Source organism: Cygnus atratus, chromosome 3 (genome assembly GCF_013377495.2).
Source record: "Cygnus atratus isolate AKBS03 ecotype Queensland, Australia chromosome 3, CAtr_DNAZoo_HiC_assembly, whole genome shotgun sequence".
NCBI classification, from domain to species: Eukaryota; Metazoa; Chordata; class Aves; order Anseriformes; family Anatidae; genus Cygnus; species Cygnus atratus.
Window position 1 is genome coordinate 25,602,671 of NC_066364.1, and position 26,918 is coordinate 25,629,588.

The 26,918-nt window shown below is 37.2% G+C and overlaps 1 protein-coding gene across 1 annotated transcript in view; it reads left to right on the forward strand.

Annotated features, from left to right (window-relative positions):
- Positions 1-18,646, forward strand: part of TINAG (tubulointerstitial nephritis antigen) — a 44,547-nt gene extending 25,901 nt beyond the window's left edge. The window contains exons 9-11 of the mRNA XM_035543023.2: positions 1,882-1,987; positions 17,364-17,409; positions 18,432-18,646. Of these exons, the coding sequence (XP_035398916.1) occupies positions 1,882-1,987; positions 17,364-17,409; positions 18,432-18,542 (263 nt within the window). The 3' untranslated portion in view covers positions 18,543-18,646. The remainder of the gene's footprint in view (positions 1-1,881; positions 1,988-17,363; positions 17,410-18,431) is intronic.
- Positions 18,647-26,918: the final 8,272 nt, after the last annotated feature.

Below are 26,918 nucleotides of genomic sequence, written 5' to 3' on the forward strand. Positions count from 1 at the left end.
GCACACACACACCATATGTGTAGATTTAATACACAAGCAGCTGAAATTCTTTCATGTAGACTAAATCATTCTGGAAACACACTTCAGAAATTTCTATTTCATTTCAGTGAAAGTAATTTAAGTATGATGTTTCTTCAAAGAGCCAAGAACATGCTTTTGATTTAGAGGTACTCTACAGAGTAAGTTGTTTCCTGAAATTGAACATATAGATCTTGATATAGTGGTACAGGAACATCCAGAGGAGTTAAAACTCCTAGATCTATACACTAGTGAGCCTGGGGGCAGAGGGAAGAGGTAAACCTTTACAGAAAACTCTAGTGGAGTCCTGACCTTGCAACTAGAAAGCAAGAGTAAAGCTTGTGCTATTTTCCCCTTGGCCTGTTGCTGTCAGTATCTGTGAGCTCTGGTTCTGCAGACAGCTCTGGCAGAAGCTGTAGCATTAAGTCAATTTAATTTATTTATTTATTCTTACTTAACTGATATAATTCTCCCCAAGACTTGCCACTTATCTTCATGGTTTCTAATTCACTGTGTTGCTATCTGCATACATTTTGGATGTGAATTAACTAGCAATGAATATTTTCAGCCAAGTTTCATGGGTAGGTGGGTTTGTCATGTTTTGAGCTGTTTTTTGCCTTCCCATCTTCTTCCCCCCTAAAATTTGTGAAAGTATTTTGTTTTCAGCCAACTTGATAGAGGCCAAGAGGTCATAAAGACAGTTAATTTCCTTCAAGTTTATGACAATATGCAGGTAGGGGAAAGTAATTTGAAAACATTCCAGATGAAAAAACTGCAGCATGAGCTCGACTTACTGGGTGATTCAGATCTATACCAGACACACATGTTATAAATGCTCCAACCACATTAAAATCGTCAATGAAACTAGTACTTTATTGAAATCCCAAGGCGCAAGACTTTAGGACGGGGTTTCTTTAATTCTCATCTTCAAAGTTGTGTGGCAGTTTGTGTGTTAAAATCATAAGCTAAATGTAGGCTGGAGTTAAGCTTGTATTTATGCTTCTGATTAGGTAATGTAAGTCTGGAAAATATTTTCTTGTCTCTGGATCTTGTAACCCACCAAGTAACAAAGCAAATGGTACTATGGTGGCAGAACAAACTGGAAAAGAAGCCAAAATAATTTCCTTAAAAATCAAATAACTGATATTCCTCTGAAATAATGAATAGTTATAAAATGCAAATTGTAATATTCATTCTCTTGCACAAAATTTCCAGTTCATCAGCTCTTTGGCCTTATGTTGTTATTGACACACAGTTTTTTGCTCCACTTTTTTACAATACTTTCTACTGAAAGTCGGCATGAATATAGGTATAGAAAATCCATTTTTCCATAAGGATATTCCAGTGTACTTAATGAACTCTATATGAGGTTCAGGAAAAGCCATACAAATCAGCACTCTGCCATATTTCACAGGATGTTATATACATGGATAAACATCGACTGTTAAATACTTTTCTTGACTACGCAGATGCTTGTCAGAACTGAGGATTTTATGCATGAACCTTGAGGAGATCTGTCATATTGGACTGGATTCGATTGGAATTGACAAAACTTGTGTAAGCCTTCAAGAGGAGATATTTCTTCTTACTGTATTGGAATAAGTCCATGATAGGGAGTTCCCATGACAGGGAAAGCCAAGTAATTTGACAAGAGACCTTTGAGAGACAGGTGCTGCAATATTTTGCCTAATTTACTCGCAGTAGGGAACTTCTGAGCAATTAGTAATTACTCTAATTACAAAGTACATTTATACAGTCCAACACACACACACACAAAAATCTCACTGATAAAATCCAAGGAGCAAACTACAGTACAAGCAGTATTTACTGACTGTGTTATTTTTCCTATTGTTTTTCTTTTAGCTATAATGAAAGTGTATGAAGATTTTTTCCTTTACAAAGAAGGGATCTACAGACACTCCTACAAAGCAGGTTCCAAATGGAAAACGCATTCAGTCAAACTCCTTGGGTGAGTAAAACATATTCTTTTACCCTTTTCTCTGCTAGTTATGAACTTAGTAAAACGTTATTTCCCAGTTTGGAACCCAATGGCTTCATTGTCACTGTTACCTTCCAATGTAAGATTATTGTTGCTTCATTTTTCAATATCTGAGAATTTCAGAAATCATTGAAAAGAGCTATAGACCTATGACTTTTTAATCGACTCCAACATTTGCTCTAGGACTTCAAATACAGTGGTTTATAGAATAACATGTTTTGGTGAGTGCTCACACGTCTTCCATGTACACAGCAAGTTAAGAACAAAACAGAAATGATTAAATTGAAGCATGTCACCAAGAAGAATGCAAAGTGAAATATAAAAATTGCCAGTGGCCTCCTAAGTAACAAGCACAGGTGTGCTTACACAGCAGTCTGGGCTCTCCATACCCACACAGAAATAAGCTGCTGCTGGGGTGCTGGTTATTTTATCTGGGATGCACAAGAAATACACACCTAGGTCTGAAACTGCTGCAGAAGAATACGAATAATACACCAGTGGAATTTCCCTCAAATGTAGAACAGTGCCACTATATTGAGATGACAAGTATCTAACAATGTGCATGCACTTGAATTACAGAATATACCTCAGGCCTCTTTTCTCTGACATGGAGGGAATATACAAGGATGCACTTATTAAATCACTGAGTGAATAGTTACATAGACAAATGACTAGAGATAAGCCTCAAACAAATATTTTGTAGGCGATCTAGAATATCAAATAAATAATTATTCAGGCCTGTGCTAGGAAGATTGCTGAGACTACCTTCAACATGTAGTTCAAGAAAATAATGTAGTGAAATAAATTGCATTTTGTACCTGTGATCTTAGTGAAGATACCTTTGCAAAGGACAAGGAAATGCTTACAGTTGTGGAAAATGCTGGCTAGGAATTATGAGTGTGCCTGCTAGTGACACAACAGCAGAGAGAAGCAGCAGGCTTATACAGGATCAGCCTTGAGCCTATACAGTTGCAAAAAGTATTGACTCAGACTAATAGAGGAAAAGCTCCTGAAGTGAATGTTATGAAGCAAGGAAAGTGAGAAATTGGCATGGACTATGGAACAGAGGACTGCATTAGGAAAAGATGTTTAAAAATGAGTGCCTGTATATGTTGGTTTATGTATATGTATTTAAGAACTATGCTATGGAACTGTGGGTGCAGATTCTGTGAGTCCTATGCTTGGTGAAAATGTAGGGTGGTAATAACTTCCCTCAGAGGAATATATGCTGAGCAATTTACAGAGGGGAGTGATTAGACAACACTGGCACAGGGGGGAAATGTGATGGCTGAGAAGGGAGAAAGAGGGCTGTTAATGTGCTGAAGTGGCTGTTGATTTAAATGGGAACTGATAGACTGTGCATGGGAAACTTAACCCTTAGGTAAGGAGCCATTTATGAGCAAAACAATGAAAACCTTGACTTAGACCAGCAGCTTCCTAGAGGTGATCATGTTGACTGGTTGGTGCAAAACACTGAGTAGGAGGAAAGGCAAGTGGTCTAATATGCCAAAGGACACAAGCAAGAAAGTGAAGGAAAAAGAAGAAAAGTGAAGGTGAAGAAACCTCAGGCTATTAGGAGGTCAATATGGTGGAAATGCATTTATTTACTTATTTTCACTGAAAATTGCTGAAGTATCCAATGGATCCAACAATATAAAGAATTACCCATCCTTCCGTTTTCTAACGTATAAGTGTTCTGACTACTGAGATTATGCCACATAAATATCTACAGAAGTGTTTAACTGTAAAATTGGATCCAGGTTTGACAAGTTGGAGGGTGTTAGATCCCAAGACCAGGTGTGCTTAAATTTCTAGCAATGATAAATCCAGTGATAAAATGTGACTCTGCACTATGAAGTCTAAAACAGTTTTGAAAAGACTTACTTGTCTTCAGGGTAAAACTGTCATTTTTTTCATATCATTCAATAGTTTGAACTAATTTGAATGTAAAATATATGGCCCAGATATAAGCTATTTGCCATTCATTGCTTGGTTTTTGTTGCTGTTTTGTTGTTGATTTTTTTTTCAAAGGACAATACAAACTCCTTGACCTAAATAAAAACTCATGAGAATCTAATTAAAGTTGAACATGAAACAAAAATATTGATGATGGTTTTCATTCTGATTCACAGAAATGGTTTCTAGAGAGAGAAAAAGGGGTAGACATGATGATGTATGGTAAAAAAAAAATGCAGCTTTGTGCAGGCTGATATTTATTGTAATCTGATTTTTCATTTATGACTCCTGTACAAGAGAGTCAATATTTGTAAAAGGCAGCTATAATAATGACTGACCATATTGAACTGATATTTGCAAAATCTAAGAAACATTTTTGAAAATGCCATAAGCTGCTCATGCATTCAACTACATATAAGGTAAAGGAGTGTTATAAAATGGAAAGAAATTTTAGTGAAGCTTTCCAGAGCTATTTTTAACAAAAACAGATTTGCACATATAAACTGTCTAGCTGATCACTGAATCATAAGAATTGTGAATTAATTGACTGAATTCCATTGTTGTGCAATTTAAAATTGTTAGCTATTTTCTATCATTTTAAGGCTTCTATTTCATAAAAACAGCTCTGATAGAACGATGAATCTTTCTCCAGTGAGGCAGTGTGTAACCTCAGGCTCAAGGAAAGAATGGGAAAACAACTGCATGGAAGCATGAAAGCAAAACATGGAGCAGCCAGGTGGAGGCAGTTGAAGGTAGCAGACGGTTTGGGTTAGAACATGGTCTCTGTGGACAGTAAAACAGGGCTTTCAGCAGTCAGGAGGCAGGACTGGCCTGCTGACATTTTGAGAGAGTAGGATCTCTCAAACAGTTTCTGTGCCTTGTCTGCAGAGGCAGGGAGGTAAGCAGAAAAAGTGAATAATGGAGACTGGGATTCATAAGAGCTAAGTTTTGATGTGTAAAATTTAGATGTCATATCTCTGCTAGGCAGTCATGGTTCTCTTTATCATCCATGGCTGTTGATCTGCTCTTTCCTACCTATCTGTCTTTAAGTGAATCGAATTGCTTTGTTGGATCCTATTTCTTTTTGTTGACTATAAAAGAACCCCTGAGGATAATGTCAGACTTGCAGAGCTAACATTAAAATGTCTAGGCTAGACTAGATGAATCCCACTTGTAAAGGCATTATAAAGTAGCTTAAACAACAAACTGACTGGTGCATTATATTTATAGTAAGATAGTATCTTCAAGATGTCTTGCATATATATGTTTGTATATATGTACACACACACAAGGATTTGTGTATATACACATATATTTACAACTCAAATCACACCATAATGAGAACAAGCTAAAGAAGCACAAAAAACTTACGAAGAAAAAAAGGGAAAAAGGAAGACAAATTGGTTGAATTTAGCAATTTTCACATTTTCAGCTGCACTCATTTTAAGAATACTAATGACTGAAAAATGATGTGAAACTGTACTCTTTATCCCAAGTATCATAAAAACAGACTAAATTCCTATCAAAGAGGAACTTGGTTGCTGATTTACCTACCAGATCTAGACTTTTAAGTTTGAGTTGCCAAACAAACATGTCAAGTCTATTCTATAGCAGATTCTTTATAAAACTAGTCCACCTTTTCTTCCACTTTTTTTTTTCCTAGTTTTCTACTCCTCTGGCTTTCTTAATTCCACTCAGGAAAAGATGACAGAAGAGAAAAGGAATGTTTATAGGGATAAAAAAGAGTGAGAGTGAGGCAGGTTTGGATATGGCATAAAGATGTCAAAGTCTATAACTATAGAGGAAGTACGTTGGTTTAAGTAGCTACGCCTCTAGATCAAATATATCTTTTTTAAAAAAGATAGGCATAACATAGTAAAGAATCTATCACTAATTTTTGAAACCTGCTCAGACAAATTCTCCCTCAGCCTTATTCCTCTGTATCAGTTCAGCATCAGTGCCAGGCTATAATATCTGATCTGTCCACACAAAGAACTGCATCTGCTGCTCCCCTGACACTGAAAAGTTCAGAAAGGCCTTAAAAAAGGCCAAGTCTTTGGCTACAATCAAATCTATGAACTGTCACCTTAAAGATTGGAGCAAGAATAATTGTATTAAAAGCCTTAGATATTGATTCATGAACAAGATAGATTTTCAGATATGTAGAAGATGCTCAGAATGACAAAGGACTTTCATAAGAGGACACCAAGAGATGTACATTAATAGGAAACAAATTTCCCTTCTATTTTTATCAGTGATTCACTGTAAGCTTTAAATTCAATAATGCACCAGACTAAATGGCATTGGAACAACTATGCCCTGAAAAAGCATGGGCGGAATTCATTGCTTCTTTACACAAAGAGGCACACTAATGGAGATAAAATTGACACGTGAGGCAAAAACCTGTTTTAGCATTGAGGGGCTAGTCACACAGAACAACAGCACTTTAACATTTAATATACAATTAAATGACTCATCTGTGTGAAGTCCAAAGGCTTAAAAAAGATGCCCAAGACTACTGTTATTGACGCTTCAATTTTTGGCTTTACAGATATTGTTTTACTCTTAATTTTCCTATTCATTCGTCCTTACTCCACCTCAGACTCTTAATAACAAAGAGGCATCATCTTAAACCACCAAAAGTCATAACCCAAATTATTTTCTTCCCAGCTAAAGAAACTTTGGGATGAATTCCGTTTTTCTTTCATGAGAAATAAGTTCATTTTCTTTAATTTCTTTCTCTTTATTTCAGACAATCAATATCAGATACTACAGTTTAAAAAACTGAACAGCAACACAAAAATATTTTACAGCAAAGATAAATACATTACAAGATCACAGGGAAAAAATACCCAATGTTTGGCAATTCTTGCTGTTAAATTCATGAGACTGTTTCCTATACAATTTTTTATGACAGATTTGTGGGAATGATTTAACTACTGACTCACTGATGATTTCACTCATCTCTCATGCTAAAATGTCCAGGCAAAACCATAGGTTCAAATTCCAGTAGCCGTTTTCTGAAAAATTTTGTCTGGCAGAGAACACTAGTCAGTGACTCTGACCTTAAAAATCAAAGATTAAGAACAAAATTGTTCTCTAATTTAGTAGATTAAAATCCTAGTCTTTAAGAAGGTACTGTGTTTTTGTGTACCTGCAGGTATTCAAGAATAGGACATGCCCTACCATAGTTATGGTTTGGTTTTTTTTGTTTTTTGTTTTTTTTGGCCTGTTATTATCATGACAGTTATACGACCAGGTCCAGGGAAGAAGTGAGATGAAAAGTGTCAGTGCTTGTGGCCTGCTCTCTTTTTATCTGTAGAAGAAGGTACTGTGACCCTCATATGAAAGCAGAACTTTTCTATCAAAATAAACCAGGTCAAGATGAGAGGACTTGAGTAATCTTTGTATCGTCTTCCTCAGTATGTGTAGTCTGTGGGAAGACAGTCATTTTGCAAAGAAATTTCTTTCTTTTTTTTTTTTCTTTTGGCCAGTGTGGTGACACTAAAATAACATTGCCTACATAGAAAACACAGTATTAGGTGGACAAATGAGTCCATTTTATTAACATTGGCTGGGGTCAGCACTTAGGAGAGATGTGCCTTCAGGAGTTATTCTTCTCTCTTGATTGCAGAGTGGTTCTTTTCCTAATTCAAAGTCTCAGTTAACATAAATTGAATGGGATGAATTTGGACTACACCAAGTCATATTTGATCACCAGCTACTTTGGGGGGATGGAAAGAGTCAGAAATATCTCATTAAACATATAACCATATAAATCATGTGATTTATATTGTATTGGAAGTTATAAAAGGTTTTATAGTTTACCATTTGACCTGAAGATCTCTGTGAATGTAGAAATGACAATATTTGAATTAAAAAAAAAAAAGAGAATTAAGAAAAAGTAACAATATGAGTCTTATATTTTGTATGTAACTTTAAAAACATACATGCAATGTTTCCTTCATAATTCTTTTGAGCATGCTGTTTTTAAAGACTTATATCTGTGCTTCATCTTATTCAAAGAAATGTGACATGATCTTCAATGTGCACACACTCTTAAGAAAGCCAGGGAGAAGCCATGGCAAAAAAGTGAAACAAACAAAGAGCAACAGAGATAAATCTTAATGTTATTCCTACAAACTGGGAGTTTTGTCATTGACTTCAGTGAATCCAGAATTCAACCTAACTTGGAAACTGCAACTGTGAATTAAAGCTGATAGAAAAAGAATTACAGAGTGATATAAAATAGCATTTTACTGTTTGTGTATTTTTGATCGTAAGATGGGGATGGAAAGTATGTAAGAAGAATCTGTTCTAGATATAAGTTGTTGGATGGGAGAAATTATAAAGATGATGCAGAATGCTGATTCCTAGAGCATCTGTGTTCAGTAAACAGTTTAACTCCTAGGTTAATGCAAAACATTGACCTCCAAATCCACTGCATGAATCTTGAGCTGGAGATTTTAGCTCACATTTTTCTCATTTTCCTTCACTCTTATGGCCTTATTTCTTTTTAGTTGACATCTTCACTCTTAAGGAGTCAGTTAGTGTATGTTTCAGAATGCACTCCAGATCTCTTCACTCTATTTGCTGTTAACAGCATTTTACTTGCCAAGCCGAATGTAAGCACATTAGGATCTAGTCTCTGTTCTCCTGCAAAACTGACTACACCTCCATTTTAAAGCAAATGCTGATAGCTCTTCTTGTTTTTTAGGTTATACTTCTAGTTTTGTACTGTATTCAATGATATTTAACTATGAGCTGCTTCATTTTCCCTGAAACTTGTTTTATTCCTCCTGTGCCTCATGAGGTCCATCTACATTGTACTAATGCAGACTCTTAAAAAAGAAACTAAAGAATGTTCAAACAAAACCGTGCTTTGAAAAACTCTCCATATTCTAGTTTTGTGGTTTTGTTTTTGTTTTTGTTTTTTAACGTCACACGTTGTGCATTCAGCGCCTACTTCTACTGTATTAATATCAAGGGAAAATTACTACTGAAAAAGACAACCTCAGAATTAGACAAAAAAATTATGAAAATCCTTTTATGGAAGAATGCACGTGCTTGTGCTTTTATCTAAAGGAGTGCAAGAATTGTGTTTTCAAAGCAAGTTGGAATTGATTTCCCTTGAGAAGTATTTTGCTTATTTTTTTTCTCCCAAAGGGGACTGAATACAGGTTGGTGAAATTATTTCTTTTTATTTGAGGTTATTTTCAGTTGAAGATCATGAATGTTTTCTTTGGCAAAACTAAGTACTACATTTTTAACAGAATAGATTTGCCACAGAAAATAAAACTCCATTTTTATGTAATTTTCTATAACTAATAAGCAGACCTTCTCCTTAATGATTCCTTAAAATTGTTTCTTGTTCTTAATAAAAATGGAAATTCTGTAGAGGGTAATGTTGAAAGCTTTTCCAAAAAAATACCAAAGGTTGGGACATCAGTGGTCTAAAGCTTTGTTACAAATAAGCCTAATAGATTCCTTGTCTCTGTGAGTAATGAGGTCCAGCATTTGTTTACATTTGAAATGTCATTCATTTAAAGTAAATATCAAGATGGAATAATCACAAGAGCAAGAGACAAAAAGTGCTTTTAGATTATTTTGGTCATTTTCCAGAAAATGTAATATTGTTCTCTGTAGGATGTTGTCCAAGAATCTGTCAAGTCACTTTTAAAAGTCTCTGTCATTTCCCCTTGGGAACAATTCCCCTGGGATTTAAATTACTTCAGTATCAGGAGATTTTTCCTTGATGTTTTCTTTCCTTGATTTCTTCCCACTCTTCTATCTACAGACTAATATATGACATTGAATTCTCTCTTTCTCCTTGGACTTTGAGCCCTACACATATCTAGGTTGTTAATTATTGTATATATATTTTTTTTCTCAGTTCCTTATACAAACAGAATCATAGAAACATATAATATTTTGAGTTAGAAGGGACCCACAAGCATCATCGAGTCCAACTCCTGTCTTCACACAAAGGAATGCCCAAAAATCTGACCATGTGCCTGAGACCATTGTCCAAACACTCCTTGAACTCTGACAGTCTCAGTGCCCTGCCCACTTTCCTGGGGAGCAGTTCCAGTGCCCAGCCACCCTCTGGGTGCAGAACCTTTCCCTAACACCCAGCCTGACCCTCCCCTGTCCCAGCTCCATGCCGTTCCCTCGGGTCCTGTCACTGTCCCCAGAGAGCAGAGCTCAGCGCCTGCCCCTCTGCTCCCCTCGTGAGGGAGCTGCAGGCCGCCATGAGGCCTCCCCTCAGCCTGCTCTGCTCTGGGCTGAACAAACCAAGGGACCTCAGCTGCTCCTCATACATCCTCCGCTCTAGACCCTTCACCATTTTTGTTGCCCTCCTTTGGACACTCTAATAATTTTAAGTCCTTATACTGTGATGCCCAAAACTGCATGCAGTACTCAAGTTGAGGCTGAACTAGTGCAGAGTAGTGGGAGATACCTGTTACATTTACTCTTAATTATTTCCAGTTGTGTCTTCTCAGATTTAGTGTAGTGCTCCAGTCATACACTGTACAGTTCTTCACTGAAAACATGCGTGATCTTGCTTACATTTAATCCCAGTTTCTTACATTTTCTTTCTAATGTTATTAACATACCTAAAGCAGATTCCATGTCTAATTTGCTGCTCACTAACACATCATTAGCATTTTCCCTCCAGCTTCCAAGGCCTTGGCTTCCCTGGAGATATTGGAAATCTCTGATTATTCAGCTAGGTCAGAATGTCATTAGCAAGGAACATGTAGTTTGGATAGGTGTACTTTAGGAAAAATTGGTAGTGAATATATTGGCAGATCTACAGGATCTCAGGAATAAGCTGTCAGAAAAAAGAACTGTAGAAGGAGATGTAATACTGACTGTATTAGACAAATTATATCAACTAACAACTCTGACAAATGTCAATTTTTTTATAAAGTAATGACAATCATTAATTCCAACTGATTTTAACTTCTAGTCAAATATCAATATCCCTCAGACTCATGAATAGATTACTGTCTTTTTCTTTCTATAAAGATTACTTTCTGAAAGCAGATAATAACAACAGGATTTACTCTTGTACTGAATCATTTTCAAATACAATGTCCATCACAAAGGGATTCTCTTCCATGATTAAGACTGCAATGCACAGATGTTATACAGTAAAAATTAAATAGTGTAATTTTCCCTCCCAATCTGTTGTTGATCCCTCAACCAGCTCTTGTTCTGAGCTATAAAGGAACATAAAATGCAGTCCAAATTAGTTTAACAACCTTTTTAGCACAATAAATTCCTGGTGTAATTTTGTTCAACCAAACTGTATCATCTATGATTTTGTGCTGTGTTGTGAGAAACTGATAAAATATTTTATGCCTTGTTGTTTATTATGATAACTTCACCCCCTCTCTAAATTCTTTGATTTTATCCCTAATGATTTAAGAGCTACAGAACCCAAGTCCTTCAGTGTGTAGTGTCTTAATTCTCATAATTTATTCTGAAATTATGCACTACAGCTGTGTATATTTGGAAGCTGATATAGTCAATTTCTCCAACAAGTGGATGAAGATCTTTATTTAAAAAGCAAATCAGCTTTGATGACTTTTGGAATTCCAGGGTGAAATCTGACTGTAGAGTTTAAAAAATTAATTTTGCACGAGACTGAGAATGACTATTATTGTCTGTAGTTGTTTACAATTCATGTAAAATAGCACTCTACTTCCCTTTCATTTCTTTAGTACATGATTTATAATTCTTTACAATTTCATATTTAATTTGTTGTGTTTGCAGTCTTCTATACCTACACCCCAACAGTCTTGTGTAGGCAATATTTTTTTTCTCATAACTGCTGTTTTTGTTTGTTGTTGTTGTTGTTCTTTTAGATGATATTTAATTCATATGAAGATTTTAAATTATTACTATTTTTATTAAAATATCACAGCACATTAGTAGCCTTGCTGATTCCCATTCCAATGCTTTATTCAGCACATATTTCCAAATAATTTCCAGTCTTCTCCTTCACTCTACTCACACTTCACTAGGCACTTATGTCAGGACTCAGTTTAAGATTCAGTTGCCTACTTGTATGGTTGAGCAGGTAAGTGTGATGTGCTACATATCCAAATTTTCATCTCAGAGGTGGCGATCTAGACAACATAAGCAATGGAGTCTGGAGAGTAAATCAGTGACATCTGCTTGTGAATCCATCTGTTCCCTTTCCCCCAGGTAGTTAGTGCTACCAGAAGTGGGAAGTTCCCACCTGGCTGTGTCTCCAAAAAGACATGGTTCTCTCATAGGTCCTGTGTCATGTCTGACAGAAACATGTAGATATTTCAGGCACCCTAAGGCATCTCAACACCTGGCCCTAGACACCTGCACTTAGTCAAGTGATTGGATCCCAATGTTTGCTACTGTGGGAAGCTTCACTTTTAGACCCCAGTGGTTTACTTGTCTCCATCAGCATAATACTTAGCATAATTTTACTTAATAATAGTAAGTAAGATTACATGTATAATAAGTAATTATTATTTACTTAATAATTATGTAATTATTACTATGTATTATTATTATGTAATTGTTATTACACAATAATACTTCTAGATGCTCTTTATTTTATTTTATTTTACATTTTGATTTCAAAGATTTTGCGGGACCACTGAATGTTTTGTCTGAGCTAGTACTCTCCAGTGAAAATGATTGGGAATGCTATCATTTTTCATTGCTGCTATCAATAACATAACAGGTCATTTTTTACACGTAGTATATCTTCCATGAGGACTTTCTAGTTTATTAGTAGATAGATCTTTGCAACTAATGTCTGTTTTAAAATGTAAAAGAGATAAAGAAGTCAAATCTCAAAGATGACCCAGATTCAGTAAAAGATATTTACACAGACTCCTATCTTATTATGAAAACATGATGTAAACACCATTGAAACAAGACTGATTTCTGAATGTTTGAAATAAAACACTATCCAGTTCCTATTAAACCTAGTGGATGGCTAAGAGTTTTAGAATGTTCACATTTCCCCTGACTTTTTTTTTTTTTTAGGTTACTGAATATTTTCTGATCATTTTAACAAATTTGTCTCAGTCAGTCTTCGTACTTCAGGTAGCAGTACTTACAACAGCAAGTAAAACAGCAGCTAAAATTCAAGCTGACTTTATTATTATTCATTTCTATAATATATTTCTTTTTGACTCAGAAAATTCACCCTCAGATGCCTGACTTAGCAGCAGAAAGGATATTTAGGGATTTTTTTTCCCTGAGGAATCTGAACTTAAATTAAGCTTTAAGTGGAAGCTGTGCCTGGGTACTGTAACGTGTTATAGGTACAACCAAGGGATACAATGTGGAATTAATTCATTTCATCAGTAAGACTGAAATCATGAAAGCTACTGAAGTACAACTTTATAGGCAAGAAAAGGGAAAAAAAAATTGCAAAGATTAAATGAAATATTTCTCCTGAGAAGTCTCGTTTGGAAAATTGAGAAATCTATTTTAGAAAGTACTTTCTCCTTTTCTAAAGGCACTACTGCAGAAACACTTTTCACTTAGGAGTTTTTTGGAATTGCTTCCAATATTCTTTTGGGAATATTGCTTTAGAAGCTGTATTAGGATGAACAAGCCAAGAAGTCTCCAGAAATGCTCTTAGCTGGAGCTGACATTCATTCCCAGAGGCAGGATGTCAAATCGAACTGACAGGGGGCCAAAACCACTGTATCATCAAACAATATATATCTTTTTGTTTCACAAAACAACAGCTGTTTTCATTACAGCTGATTGCTTTTCAGACAGAGAGAAGCACTATAGCCTGGGAGAAACAAGAACAAATGAATCTCAGCCAGCCTATAGAACAAGCCTGAACCAACCATGCCAAGTTTTAGGAAAGGCTTTGGCAAATGGGCCTGGCAATTCATGCCACATTTGCTGCCAGTAAAGGTCAGCATCTATGGAAATGTCAATCTGTTCCACCTTTCCTGCTAAAATCCTGCTCCTGATTCACCCAATAACCTCAAGACTGGCTTTGACCAGTAAACAATAAACCAACTTTATTATCTGCTCTTTAGACTACAGCCATTAAAAAACTGGCAAAATCCCTTGCCTCATCAGAATCTATAATCTATTACTTAGTTATACAAATGTTACACAAAATCTATATGTTGAATACAAAATAAGTTAATAATTCATGGAACCGCAGATTAGTAGGGGCAGCATAGATCAAGTTGCTTAGATCATTAAGTAGTTTATGCCAGAAAGGATTTCTGAAGGTCATCTAGTTCAATCCCCCAGCTGAGAGAGACAGCTTCAAACTAAGTTCAGGTTCCTGGGGCTTCTAAGGTTGCTTTTTGGGTATATCTGAGGACAGATATTGCACAACCTCTCACTTAGAATCACACATTTACAACATTCATGTTGTAAAATACTTTTTCTTCTTTATGTCCAGTTGCAACTTCCCTTGCTGAAAACTGTGACTGTCATCTTCTGTCTATTGGCTGTGCGTATACCTCAGGAGAGTCTGGTTGTCTTCACTATACCATCCTTTTATTTAAAAAAAAAAAAAAAAGAGAGAGAGAGAGACAGCTAATGATTCTAATTATCAATTCTAATCAATCTAGCAATTCTACGATTATAATAGATCTCCACTGAACCACCCCTACTGACCAGCTCCCTTGTACGTCATGAGCTACAGACCCAAGCATGTCAGTGGATTCCTTCTGGTTTTGTTCCAGCCTGTATTTTCTATATGGGGGAGCCCAACACAGTGCTCCAAGTACAGAATGGCAGGTCATGAATAAAGGAGAATAGTTTTCTTGACCTGCTGACTGCGCTCTTGTATACTTTAATGTAACGTATTTTAGCTTAGAATATTTGAATTAATGACCTTGGGGATGGATTACTGAGTAAGCAGCTCTTCTTTCTAAACTGTAAGATAAAATGCATATATCAAGTCTTTCTGTTTGTATATGACTAGAATGGAACAAAACCTGGGAAATTAAATTCATGGCTATACTATAGTCAAAGTTAAAAAGAAAAGGATTCTCTTCCATTTTGTTCTCCAAGTTTTCTTCCATTTAGAAACATTTCTGAGAATCAATATACTCCTATCAACAAACGAAACTAAAAGTTGAGATTTTTTTTTTAGAAAATAACAAGCATTAGAAAACAGTTTAATGGTAGAAATATGAGTCTGAAGAACTGCTCATCATCCTGTTCAGACAAATGGGAGAGAGAATGTATAGTACTGAATGCAGGAATACAAGAACATAAATTTGATGTAATTTTCATCTATCCTTAACACTGATGTAAGTATTGGATTTTCATACTGCAGCTGATGTAATTTTTTAACAAATGGCCACCAGAAAAGAAGTAGATCTCAACTTGTTATGAAATGAGATAGCCTATGTATATAATGTATATCTATTTTTAAATTTATGATCATGACTAACTGTATCTGAAATACATTTGGCAAAGAAATGACAAAGATTATTAATAATCCCTAAACATTCACATGGTAGTGCAAACAAAATGCACAATGAGGCCTTTTTTTAAAAGACAACAATTAGATTAAATGCTCATTATCACCAACATTATTTTTATGATTTCTTGCATTGAGTGAGCAGTAGCTACAATATGCTCTTGCATCTGTAATCTAAACTTCACCTCTATGCTAGTCGCAAAGCTTTTACTTCCAAAGTGGACATTTCTATCTATTGTTCTGCACTTCTTCTTCTCAGACAGTATTGAGCCCATGATTGACAGTGTCTGGAAAACAAGCAGCAGCACAATGGGCCAGGAAGGGATTTTACCTCTAACCTGCAGTCATACTATCCAACTGAATTTGTAGGAGATTGAAACAGGAAATCATCATCAGGCAGAACTTGTGGCTAGATGAAGAGATAGATACACATTGCAGTACTCTGTTCGTTTCCTACATGGTCTTTGTTAAAAAGAGGAATAGTGTGGTCCCAGAGCCTGCAGTGAGATGCCTAGTAATCTGAAAGGCTGGAAAGATCTTTAATTTCTCGGTTTAGATGCAGCCATGGTACTACAGCAAAAAACTGTGAGCTTATTCTGCTCAGCATGCCTTCATATCAAAATTATGCTGAAAGATTTGTTACCTGGGGTTTTAAATATGTCTTTTTTTGCCTTTTTTTTTTTTTTTCCCTTTGGCTATTAATGCAGGTGTTCTACACAGATCATAGTTTACAGTTAATCTAGGATAATTTATTTCACTGCAGCTGTTTTTTTACAAAGATGACATGAAACTCCATATTTCCCCATCCACACCATAGGATTTCTCATTGTATTTTGCCTGCTTGCCTTTCAAAGTGAATGGAGCACCACAAATACAGCCAAATCACATGGCACTGGTGGGATACTGGTGCGATAAACATCCTGTCAATTTTATACGTTCTAGGATTAACTTACACTGTAGCAAAACTGCAATAAACGTTCACATATTTTCACATCTTTACTTTTCTCTTTATCTGTCCCCCTTGGTAGGTACCCAGCATTGTGGTCCATGAACAGTAACTAGACAAGTATTCACTGTATAAATGCAAAACAAGACAGGGCTCTTTAAGCAATCAGTAGACATACAAACATACCCATCTACCTAAGGTATGCAGTGCAGCATCACCCAGACTACATCAGACTACACCCAGTTGATGGCCTTGGACCTTCTGCTGCAGTGTATATACACACAAAACAAGGTTTAACAACTCGTACTGAGCAATTCAGCTACAACTACACAATTATGAAAGGTTTATTACTCAGAGGAGGGGACAAGATTCTGCATGGCTTCATGGATATAGCCACAACACTTAGCATGTCCTGAAAGATGTCAAAGAAAACCTCAGGTTTACAGGTCATTCACTTCGCTGTGCAGTAAATCAAATTAAGATGTCAGCAATTCAATTTTTGCTGAGAGCAGCTGGGAACACTTTTAGTCCCAGCTCACAAGTGATATTCATAAAGGTGTTGGATGAAATCTTTAACAAAAATGTTCCTAGGGATCTTCAGCTGAACTGAAGAATTGTGTTCACATTAATTTAAATACTCCTACACAGTTCAGTTAGTTCAGCTGGCAAGCTCTCCAGAGGAGGGATTCTGTCAGTGAAAACATTAGGTAGTTGCAATGAGAAACTAAAGATACACTTGTACTCAGAAGTTTTTCTAGTCCGTGATGGCAATTTGGCTTGTGGCTAGCAGGACAATTTTCATCATCATCAGAGTTTGTTGTTTAAACACGGAGACATCTATTAGTCATGCTGTTTTCTGTTCCTGGTATTAGGACGACTAACTAACATAAGCATTACCCTTGCGTTTGATTGTTTGAAGTCACAAAATGTGAACAAATGCATTAAAGGTTTCAATTGGATATCTCTTGTAACAGGTGGGGTTCATTACCTGACAAAAATGGACAGAAACAGAAATTCTGGGTAAGTGAATCCTTAGCACTCTGTTTTGAGGGAGAAGACAAAATTTCTACAGTATAGATTATCAAAAAACAACTTTTCTTTCATTCCCTCTCTCAGTATCTACTTTTCCCTTCACCTGTAAGTCTCCTGTATAATTCTGTTGCTTTTCTGGCAAACTTTTATCCTGCTGGCCCTTGAACTATAGCATCACTTGTCTCAATTTCAAAGCCTGTTTTATCTGATTTCCCTACACCTACATCTGTGGTTTTTCCCACACCATCTTTTCTGTCTCAAATCTTATTCAGGTTTCCCATGAAGACTTTCTTCATTTTGATTCCTGAAAATGAGAGTCAATAATATATATCAGCATTAATCATTAAACCATTTTGAAAAGACAAGCTATTTAAACAGCATTGACAATGCCTTCCAGCTATGAGTAAAAAATTAAACATTGGCTTTCAATGATTTACAGTAAGTCAGATTTTATCACTTTGGTTATGATTAATAGCTCATTCCTGTGTTGAGAAGGTAATTTGGAGTTTACTTAGCTGATGGCAGGGTTTATGGTAGTTGGTTTTACCGACATCTAGGGCAAAGCTCCTACTGACTTCATTAGAAACTAAATTTCTCAAAATGTCAATAGCTACCTGAATGAAACTTAATTTATTAAAAGTCAGCTTTTTCATATCTAGGTTCTCTCTTTAACATATTATTTGTAATTGGAATTTTGACCACTGTTGTTTAAATGACCATTTCCTTCAGGCAATGGTTGGATTATTTAATGATATCTGCTTCAATATATCAAACTGCCTAGTAGAAATAATAGTCCATTATTATTAACCTTGACTTTGGAACTAAAACTTTTATCAAGATAAACAATTAAAAATCAGGAAAAATGCATTCTGATTTTCGCTGAATCAGAGAAACTGTTTCTTTAAAGAAAACTACCACAAAAGATTAATTTTACATTTTACACCTTGCATTCTTAAATACCACTTTACAATAATGAAAAATATATATTTTTCCTCTTTCTTTTTCTTTAGATTGCTGCAAATTCCTGGGGAAAATCTTGGGGAGAAAATGGCTATTTTAGGATTCTACGTGGACAAAATGAGTGTGATATTGAGAAGCTGATTTTAACTACTTTGGGATAGCCATAGTCTTCTACCCTAAAGCATTATACTATATGCTGCTTTATGTGTCTATTCTTTTCATTGTTGCATATAGAGTCTTTCTAGAGAAATAAAAAATTCTTCTCTGTAAATTATCTTTCTTTCTATTATGGGTTGTTAGGGCTTCCTGACTTGAACACACTGCAGCTATCATAACACTGTTACAATCTCACCTTGCACAAAGACTCCTCTATACAAATAACAAACTGTCTCCAAGACTACTGAAAACCTTGGTGTCTCACAGAGCAGGAAGTTCCCTCACCTGTTACTTACATCGCACCACTATATTGTTATATTAATAATGGCTGATTCAACAGTGCTTGAAAAATGGGGCTACATTGTTAGTATTAATCTCTTTATGTTGCATACTGTGGTCACAAATCCTTTTAGAAATATGATGTGCTCTTCCACACAGAATTGCCTCAGATAGCTCATGGTCGTGGTAGATTAAAAAAAAAAAAAATCACTAGAATTCTCATCCTGTTAGAGGACAAATGTTTCTTATCCTAGATTACATTAATTGTATGTATGTATTATTTTCTCTTCCTGGAAAGTAATGTTTTACTAGCAGATTCCATAAAGTTGATGTATTTAGAGTAATATAAAAATAGCTTGTGATGAAACAGTATATTCCCATTACCACAACCACAATTAAAGATGTACATTGTAGTAGTTTAATTGAACGAAAAAGAAGAAGAAGAAGAAAATATAATTTTCCCTCAACCAAATCTAGTCAAGTTTCATTCCTGAGCTGCTTGCTTTCCAACCTGGGAACATGCATGTGACTGGTTTCTTATCATTCCCCAAAACCTATTTCTAGTGTCCAACAGAGAGTGTCAGAAAAGACATTCTGTTGTTTGTCTGTCATCTCTGTAGTCTAGACACAGCTCCCAGTGTTGGCCAACAGGATGTCTACCAGTAGTTCCTTAGAGCTGATGAGAGACCTAGGGGCCCTTTCATTCCTAATGCTCCCTTAGCTGCTTCTGTCTGAAGAAGCACCCTACTGGAATGCATCCCCTCCCATCAGCATTGCTACAGTTCTTCACAGGCTTGAGGACCATTTGGCTTATTTATGTATTAAAATATAGATATTACCACTACCATTATAAGAAGAAGTGAGCTACTCTCTGTCCCTTTTAGTCTCAATTAATCCAAAGGCCAATTGCCAATTCTAATCATTGGTCATAAAATTATCTGCAAAAGAATCAATGTTGGCATGTTAAATATATGGGAGAAAAAGCTGCCATGAAATTACAGTAAATGAATTTTCAGTGACACTTTCAGTGTATTTAAGACTATTCCTTCCTCATTCTCTCACTTCTAGAAAATGAAGAACTTGACTTCTAGTATCATCAGCAAAGGAGTAATAGTTTTTCCTTCAAGAACAGTTCATATTCAAGAGATGTCCTTGCCACTAAAATAATGTTTCTTAAACTAATCTCGGGCACAATTTACATTGGATCATTACTGGAAGACCTATTATTAAAATGTTGTATCATATTGCTGCAGATCAAGCTCCTCTGTGGCCTCTAGTGTCATACAATGAATTTAGACACAAAAACCTTAATCACTTGAAATTTATAGTAAAATATAACAAAAGCAATTTTAAAAGAGCTAAGCACTCTGAGAGAAGAAGTAACCTTTCTAGGTTTGGTGAGCTAATCAAGTACTTCTGAGGAAAATGCTCTGAGCCATCTACAAGGCCACTTCCTACACACTTAATGCATGTTGATTCTATAAGCTTCAAGATTTCAAAAGAGTAGGACTTAGCTCTGAAGTGAACAATATTACAAAAACACAGGCAGTCCTTTGCAGGTTTTATTTTATTCAAGTCCGAGCTGTTTTGCACTCCTACACTCTTACAGTGTACTCTACTCGCTCTTACAGTGACTGTTGCTACTCTTGATTTGCTTGCAAGACCTGTCCAGGATCTGAGCAGTCATGTTAAGCATCTTCAGTGGTAAGAAGGCTCAGAATTAGTCTTCTAGATCTTTATCTGCTCAAATGGTCATATTAACTTGAACAAAACACTATAAGCAAGTGAAAAGAATCTCACCATGTCAAAGCAATTTAATTTTTAGCAGTGATATCATTTTACCCGTCTTCTGTGGTTTACCTTTGGTACTCTGAGGAGTTTGTGCAGCACCTTCTTCATGCTTTCTCAGCATCATAAAGCTGTTTTCAGTTTGCTACAGTATCTGGAGTTTAACAGGCATCCACAAGTTTCTGTGGAAAAACCGCTTTACACTTTTAAAGCTACCTTGATGTTGCAGCAACTCCTCTGCTGTTGTTCGAAGTACGAGCAAAGGGTCTCCTGTCTGTGCAGGTCTTCTCACACTGATCAAGAGACACTGGGACCAGAGCCTCTCATGAAAACTATCTGGAGACAGATTCTAAATGTCAGACAGGCTTTGAGCTCTAGTTCACTATCTGGTGGGAGTATGAAGAAACTTGCTCTTCATTAAGATGCCACCTTTCTGATTTCTCTCCTTTTTTTACCTCTCCCTCACTAATGTTCCGCTGTGCTTGCTGTCTTGGACTAAAAGTGCCACCTAGTTTGGAGCTTTTTTCTATATGAATAGAAATAGACAATATGTGGTTCAGGTTAACTCAACAAAGAACGCGTTGGCTTTAAATCACTAGCATTATTAATGCTTTGCAGAAATCACAGAAAAGGGTGGTAGCAGGAAGGGAAGGCAATGCAGGAATATCCTTTTGTGACATGGTGTTAACTTTCCTTTTCCATAAATACTGGAAGATAACATTGTTATGGGAAGATAAAAAAAAAAATTCCCACTCAGACATCCAGATTATGCATTACAGAATTTCTTGTTAACAAAATGTTATATGAAGTTTTGATTTGCTGTCAGTCTGTGTAAGTTTTAAAACTGAGTATAGAAATATCTACAAAAGCATCTGTCTTGGGACCTGGGACCTGACAGTATGCATAACTATTGTAAAGTTCCTTGTCTAAATTCCTGTATATTTAGAAAATATTTCAAATAAAACTCTGAACAGAAATACCTGTAGGCTTCATGAGAGTTTGAATCTTTCCAGTACTAACTGAGCAGAACAGGCTTCTTTTTCAGTTTATATTAGTATTCCTTTTGGTCTTTCCAGCAATCAGATCCTAAACGTTACTGACAGTATCTAATAGTTGAACAAGGCTATTACCCTTTCAAATGGTTTTAAATGCAAATTTACTTAAAAATTAAAATGGCTAACAAGTCAACAAAGGAACCCTGTTATTCTTATGTTACTGTTACCCTTTATTCTATCCTACTGTGATGGAAACAATGACCATCTGATAAATGATAACAAATCACACCCTGAAGATTGGCTTACTGTGCTATGGAAGCACTATCAAGCCTGGCTATATTCTGTGGGTTTGTATCCTTTTGTTTGCGTATGGGTGCCCTGTGTGTCTTCTGTATCATTTTGTTTGCATATACGAGTGCCTGGCAAGCACTGAATTCCTGAAGGCAATTGCTCTGTTGAGGAATTTGAGTCACACACAGGCACCTGAGTCTCAGGGAGCTACTTCTACATGTGGCTCCAGACAGAGATTTTGGTGGGCCTGAGAGACATAAAAACATCCTTTCCTACCTCACTAACAATCACTGCACACAACTTGGCAAGACCGGGTTTCCCGAGCTCTGGAGTTTGCTCATTATCATTAGGAAATCTACAAATTGATGGCACCTGCCACAATATTCAATACAATTTTGTGTAACTGTTTCAGAATCCTGAGTGTGATGAAAATGCTTTTACAAAGCCATACAATATCATTAAACTAGACAACGTACATATTCCTGATGAAATTAATTAAGAAAGTTGAAGCACTTGAACATCACACCTAATGAGCACCCTTGCTTGAGAACAAATGCAGCAAGGCTGCAAAATGTGGTTGGAACAGAGGGAAAGGTTTTGCCAGTGTGGCATTTAAACACTTCAAATTATTATGGGAGAAGGAGAGGACATGGACAACCTCCTGAATTCCTCCTCAATGCCTGTGCCAGTGCACCTGTAGTTGCTACCCTGCCTCTAGCTGGGGGATGCAATACATAGTTTGGGTTTTACTAACGGCTTCTCTATCTGCTGTTTAGTGTGTGTTACTGCCTGTAATTTTCCCTTAGGAGGCTGTGGTTAGGTAGCAAAGAAGGGTTTTAAGGTGGTTGCTTTGTTCTGGATGTCTGGGATGAAGGCCCTCTAGAAGAGCTTTCCTTGAGTATCTGGGCTTCAGTCTGGCAGCCAGCACTGAGACTCAAACCTGCACAGCTTTATGTATAGCTTAGTACAACAAAGACTTTGTTATTTGGGAATGCAACCTAAAGCAAGCAGACAGGCAAAGCTATGAGACGTAAGGCACTTGCAGCTGGAGCAGTTACTAGACAAGCCCTAAAAAAAATGAAAAGGGAACTGTTTCCCCATAGTTGCAGGATCAAGACAAGTTGCTAGATGGAGAGAAACACTGAAGAGAATGAGCTACCCTCCCAGGATCCAGAGGTAGAAGGAGATTTGCTTGCAATTGTCTTTAGCTTAATGTTTGACTAGTTGTGTGACAGGACCTCAAGGCAAAAAGGATGGAAGGAATGGAAAGGGGAGGAGGGGTTTAATATTTCTTTCTGCTTTTAGCCAGAACTGGAAGAAAAAACTAAACATATTTTTGCCTCAGAAACAAAACTAGTTTTGCTGGGTTTCAGCTCTCTCTGAAACAAATATTTTGGTTATGTTTGCAGACTTTTCAGAAAGTCTGGGCCAAGCTTTGAGAAAGTCCAAAGCAAGAGTACGTTTCTATGAGAAGCTGGGTTTTTCTCCACCCAACCTGTTTTGGAACTCACCCCCCTTTCACTTTGACTTCTTCATTGGTTGTAGTCCAAAAACAAAGTGGACCCTGACATGAGATTAACACAGTCACAGCGAAGCCAGTCAGCAGTTTTTTGTTTTTTGTTTTAAATCCACTTTTGATGTCCAGTCAGTGGATCCTGCCAAGATGCATACAACAGTGTTACATACAGAAATGTTAGAGCACCAAGGGAGAGGCTGCCCTCACGGCATTCACAAGTAAATAATTGTGTAATGATTCACCCAGAAAAAAAAAAAAAAAGAAAAAGAAAAAAAAAGGTTATAACAAATCACTCATTTGTCTAAACTCTGAAGAATTAACTGTTCCGTTACACTGGAAAACTTCCTCGTTTTGAGTGAAGTTTGGATGAACAGATGGCATTTCACTAATTGGCTATTTTTAATGTGGATTTTTCATTCACTCTTCTGATGCTTCTCTGCTTCCTCATGGGGTGTTGCCTCTTAATGTGTTTGCATTTGTGTATTACCCTTGTTATTACTGATATGCTTATGTTTTTGACAGTAAAGGTGATATTTAAGTATGGTTGAAGGCAAGCCATCTGTGTATGCTTGGAATATTGTGCTCCTAAACGTTTCCATGGTATTTCAGAGAGGCTACAAGAATTTACTTTAGCAGAGCAGGAGAACAAGAAAATTAACCTAGTTCCTGCATACTGAATTTTCTCAACGGGCAGACCACCCAAGTGACAATTGCAGAGAGGGGAAGAATAAAAATGGGCATAACAGAAGTTTTGGTATCACCTATAATTTCTGATGCTATTGTACTCTCCTTTCAGCCAGCTTCCCTCTGTGCACAGTAGTTCACGCGCGCTCCTTGCTGGGGTAATCTGCTGAATCCATATAACTTTAAAAAAAAGGGGGGGGGATTATTTATTTATTTATGTATTTATTCCCAGCAGGGACTTACCTTAAGGGAGTGGTTAATGATTAGTCATCAGAAGATAAAATCCTGAGAAACTGGTTACACTTCATTAAAGATGCTAAGCAACCCTGTGGTTCAAGTCTGAAAGTCCTGGCCTATTGCCGTGCTGAGTTTGGGTAAATAAGATGCTGGGATAGTTCAGACTGGTACCCCAAGATAGGCTACTGTATGTGCAGTTCTTAAGGCTACTGAGAACTCACTCTGCATGAGATACCCTGAATCTTCACACACTTACATCTCCTGGGAGAGCTAAAGGCTATCGGGATGTGTGTGCTGCAGAGGACAAACAGGGATCATGCTCAACAGCATAACAAGAGCTACAGTACCTGTTTGCATCTGTGGATACATGGATCGATGTGTCGGGGTAAATACAGAGAGAACATTTTGTCCAAAGCACTGACATGGGGCTAGAATTGTCCTAAACGGGAGCTAAATCCAATTGACAGGTAATTCAGGTAGCAAGGATGTTCAGAGCTGGATAAATCTCAGGAAAGAGACCATTTTACAGCATTGGTGGATAGAGGAAGAGCAACTGACATCACCTACCTGGACTTGTGCAAAGCATTTGACACTGTCTCCCATGATATCCTTGCCTCTAAATTGGAGAGACAGATTTGACAGATGGACCACTTGGTGGGTAAGGAATTGGCTGGATGGCTGCAATCAGAGTCGGTAGCTCAACGTCCAGGTGGAAATCAGTAACAAGTGGTGTTCCTCAGGGGTCAGTATTGGGACCAGCCCTGTGTAACATCTTTGTCAGTGACATGAACAGTGAAATTGAGTGCACCCTGAGCAAATTTGCCGATGACACCAAGCTGTGTGGTGCAGTTGACACACTAGAGGGAAGGGATGCCATCCTGAGGGACCTGGACAGGCTGGAGAGGTGGGGCTGTGTGAACTTCATGAGGTTCAACAAGGCCAAGTGCAAGGTCCTGCATCTGGGTGGGGGCAATCCCAAGCACAAATACAGGCTGGGTGACGAATGGATTGAGAGCAGCCCTGAGGAGCAGGACCAGGGGGTGTTGGTGGATGAGAAGCTCAACTTGAGCCGGCAAGGTGTGGTTACAGCCCAGAAAGCCAACCATATCCTGGACTGCATCAAAAGAAGTGTGACCAGCAGGGCAAGGGAGGCAATTCTCCCCCTCTATTCTGCTCTTGTGAGACCCCACCTGGAGTATTGCATTCAGCTCTGGGGCTGGAGCACCTCTACTATGAAGATAGGCTGAGGGAGTTGGGGTTGTTCAGCCTGGAGAAGAGAAGGCTCCCGGGAGACCTTATAGCAGCCTTCCAGTACCTAAAGGGGGTCACAGGAAAGCTGGAACAGGACTTTTTGTCAGGGAGTAGAGTGATAGCGCTGGGTGCAATAGCTTTAACCTAAAAGACAGTAGATTTAGATTAGACATTAGGAAGAAATTCTTTACCCAGAGGGTGGTGAGACACTGAAACAGGTTGCCCAGAGAAGCTGTGGATGCCCCATCCCTGGAAATGCTCAAGGCTAGGCTGAATGGGGCTTTGGGTAGCCTGGTCTAGTGGGAGGTGTCCCTGCCCATTGCAGGGGTTTGAAATTAGATGACCAGTAATGTCCTTTCAAAACAAATCATTCTGTGATACTAAAGGCATGTTGCTCAGGTAAAGGTTGTGAAGGTATCAATAGAAAGGAGATGAATTTGCTTTGCTGAGAACACTGACTAAACAAGCTAAGACTGTATGATTATTTTCTTCCTGTAATGATTTCAAAAAATAAAAAATAAATATCATTATACATGAACTAATGGGTATCCAGAGGCCAAGGACTTACCATCAGTACAAGACAACAAAAATATCACATCCTTCAATTTCAGTGGTGATGCACTCTCATACAGGAGGCGAATAGGCAGGAAAGGGGAAAGAAAGAAAATATATACACTTTCATAATGTATATTCTATAAAATAAAGATTTGAATTTCTGTAGCATCTTCATGAGAGAGATTTACACTGGTTTGTTTTATTCACCAGCTTCCTTTCAACAAGAAAAACCCAGAAGAACAGTTTAGCATGCTGAGTGTACACAAAGGTTAATCTCTGCCCAGGTTTCAGTGAGACTGATGTCCTGCTTGTAGACCTAGTTGAACTGGGGAAAAAGAGAAATCACTGTTTTTTCCTTTTATTTTGAAAGTCTCCCTCTTTCTTCAAACCCTTGAAAAAAAAAAAAAAAGCAACATACTTGCTCAGTGCTCATATCATTCTGAAGGGATTCAGTTACATTGCACGTAAAAGCACTCAGGATGCTGTCAAGACATGGCCTTAGTGCAGTGCCTGTCTGGGCAATGGTAGTTGTCTTTATTGGGGTCAAACCCAGGATGCCAGTGTAACAATCTGTGGGATTGCCTGCATCTACATACATGAAAACTAACTCCAGAAGAATTCTGTTAATATGTGCTTCAGTGCTTGTAGAGACAGAAATATTTATGCCTTTGTTATGACTTTATTTGGAGGGGTGGCATGGTGTGGGTGAAAATTTCTTGGACTTCATATTTTCTTTTCAGAAGAGCAGAATATAGCAAAGTTCCACATGCATTTAGTAATTTTTG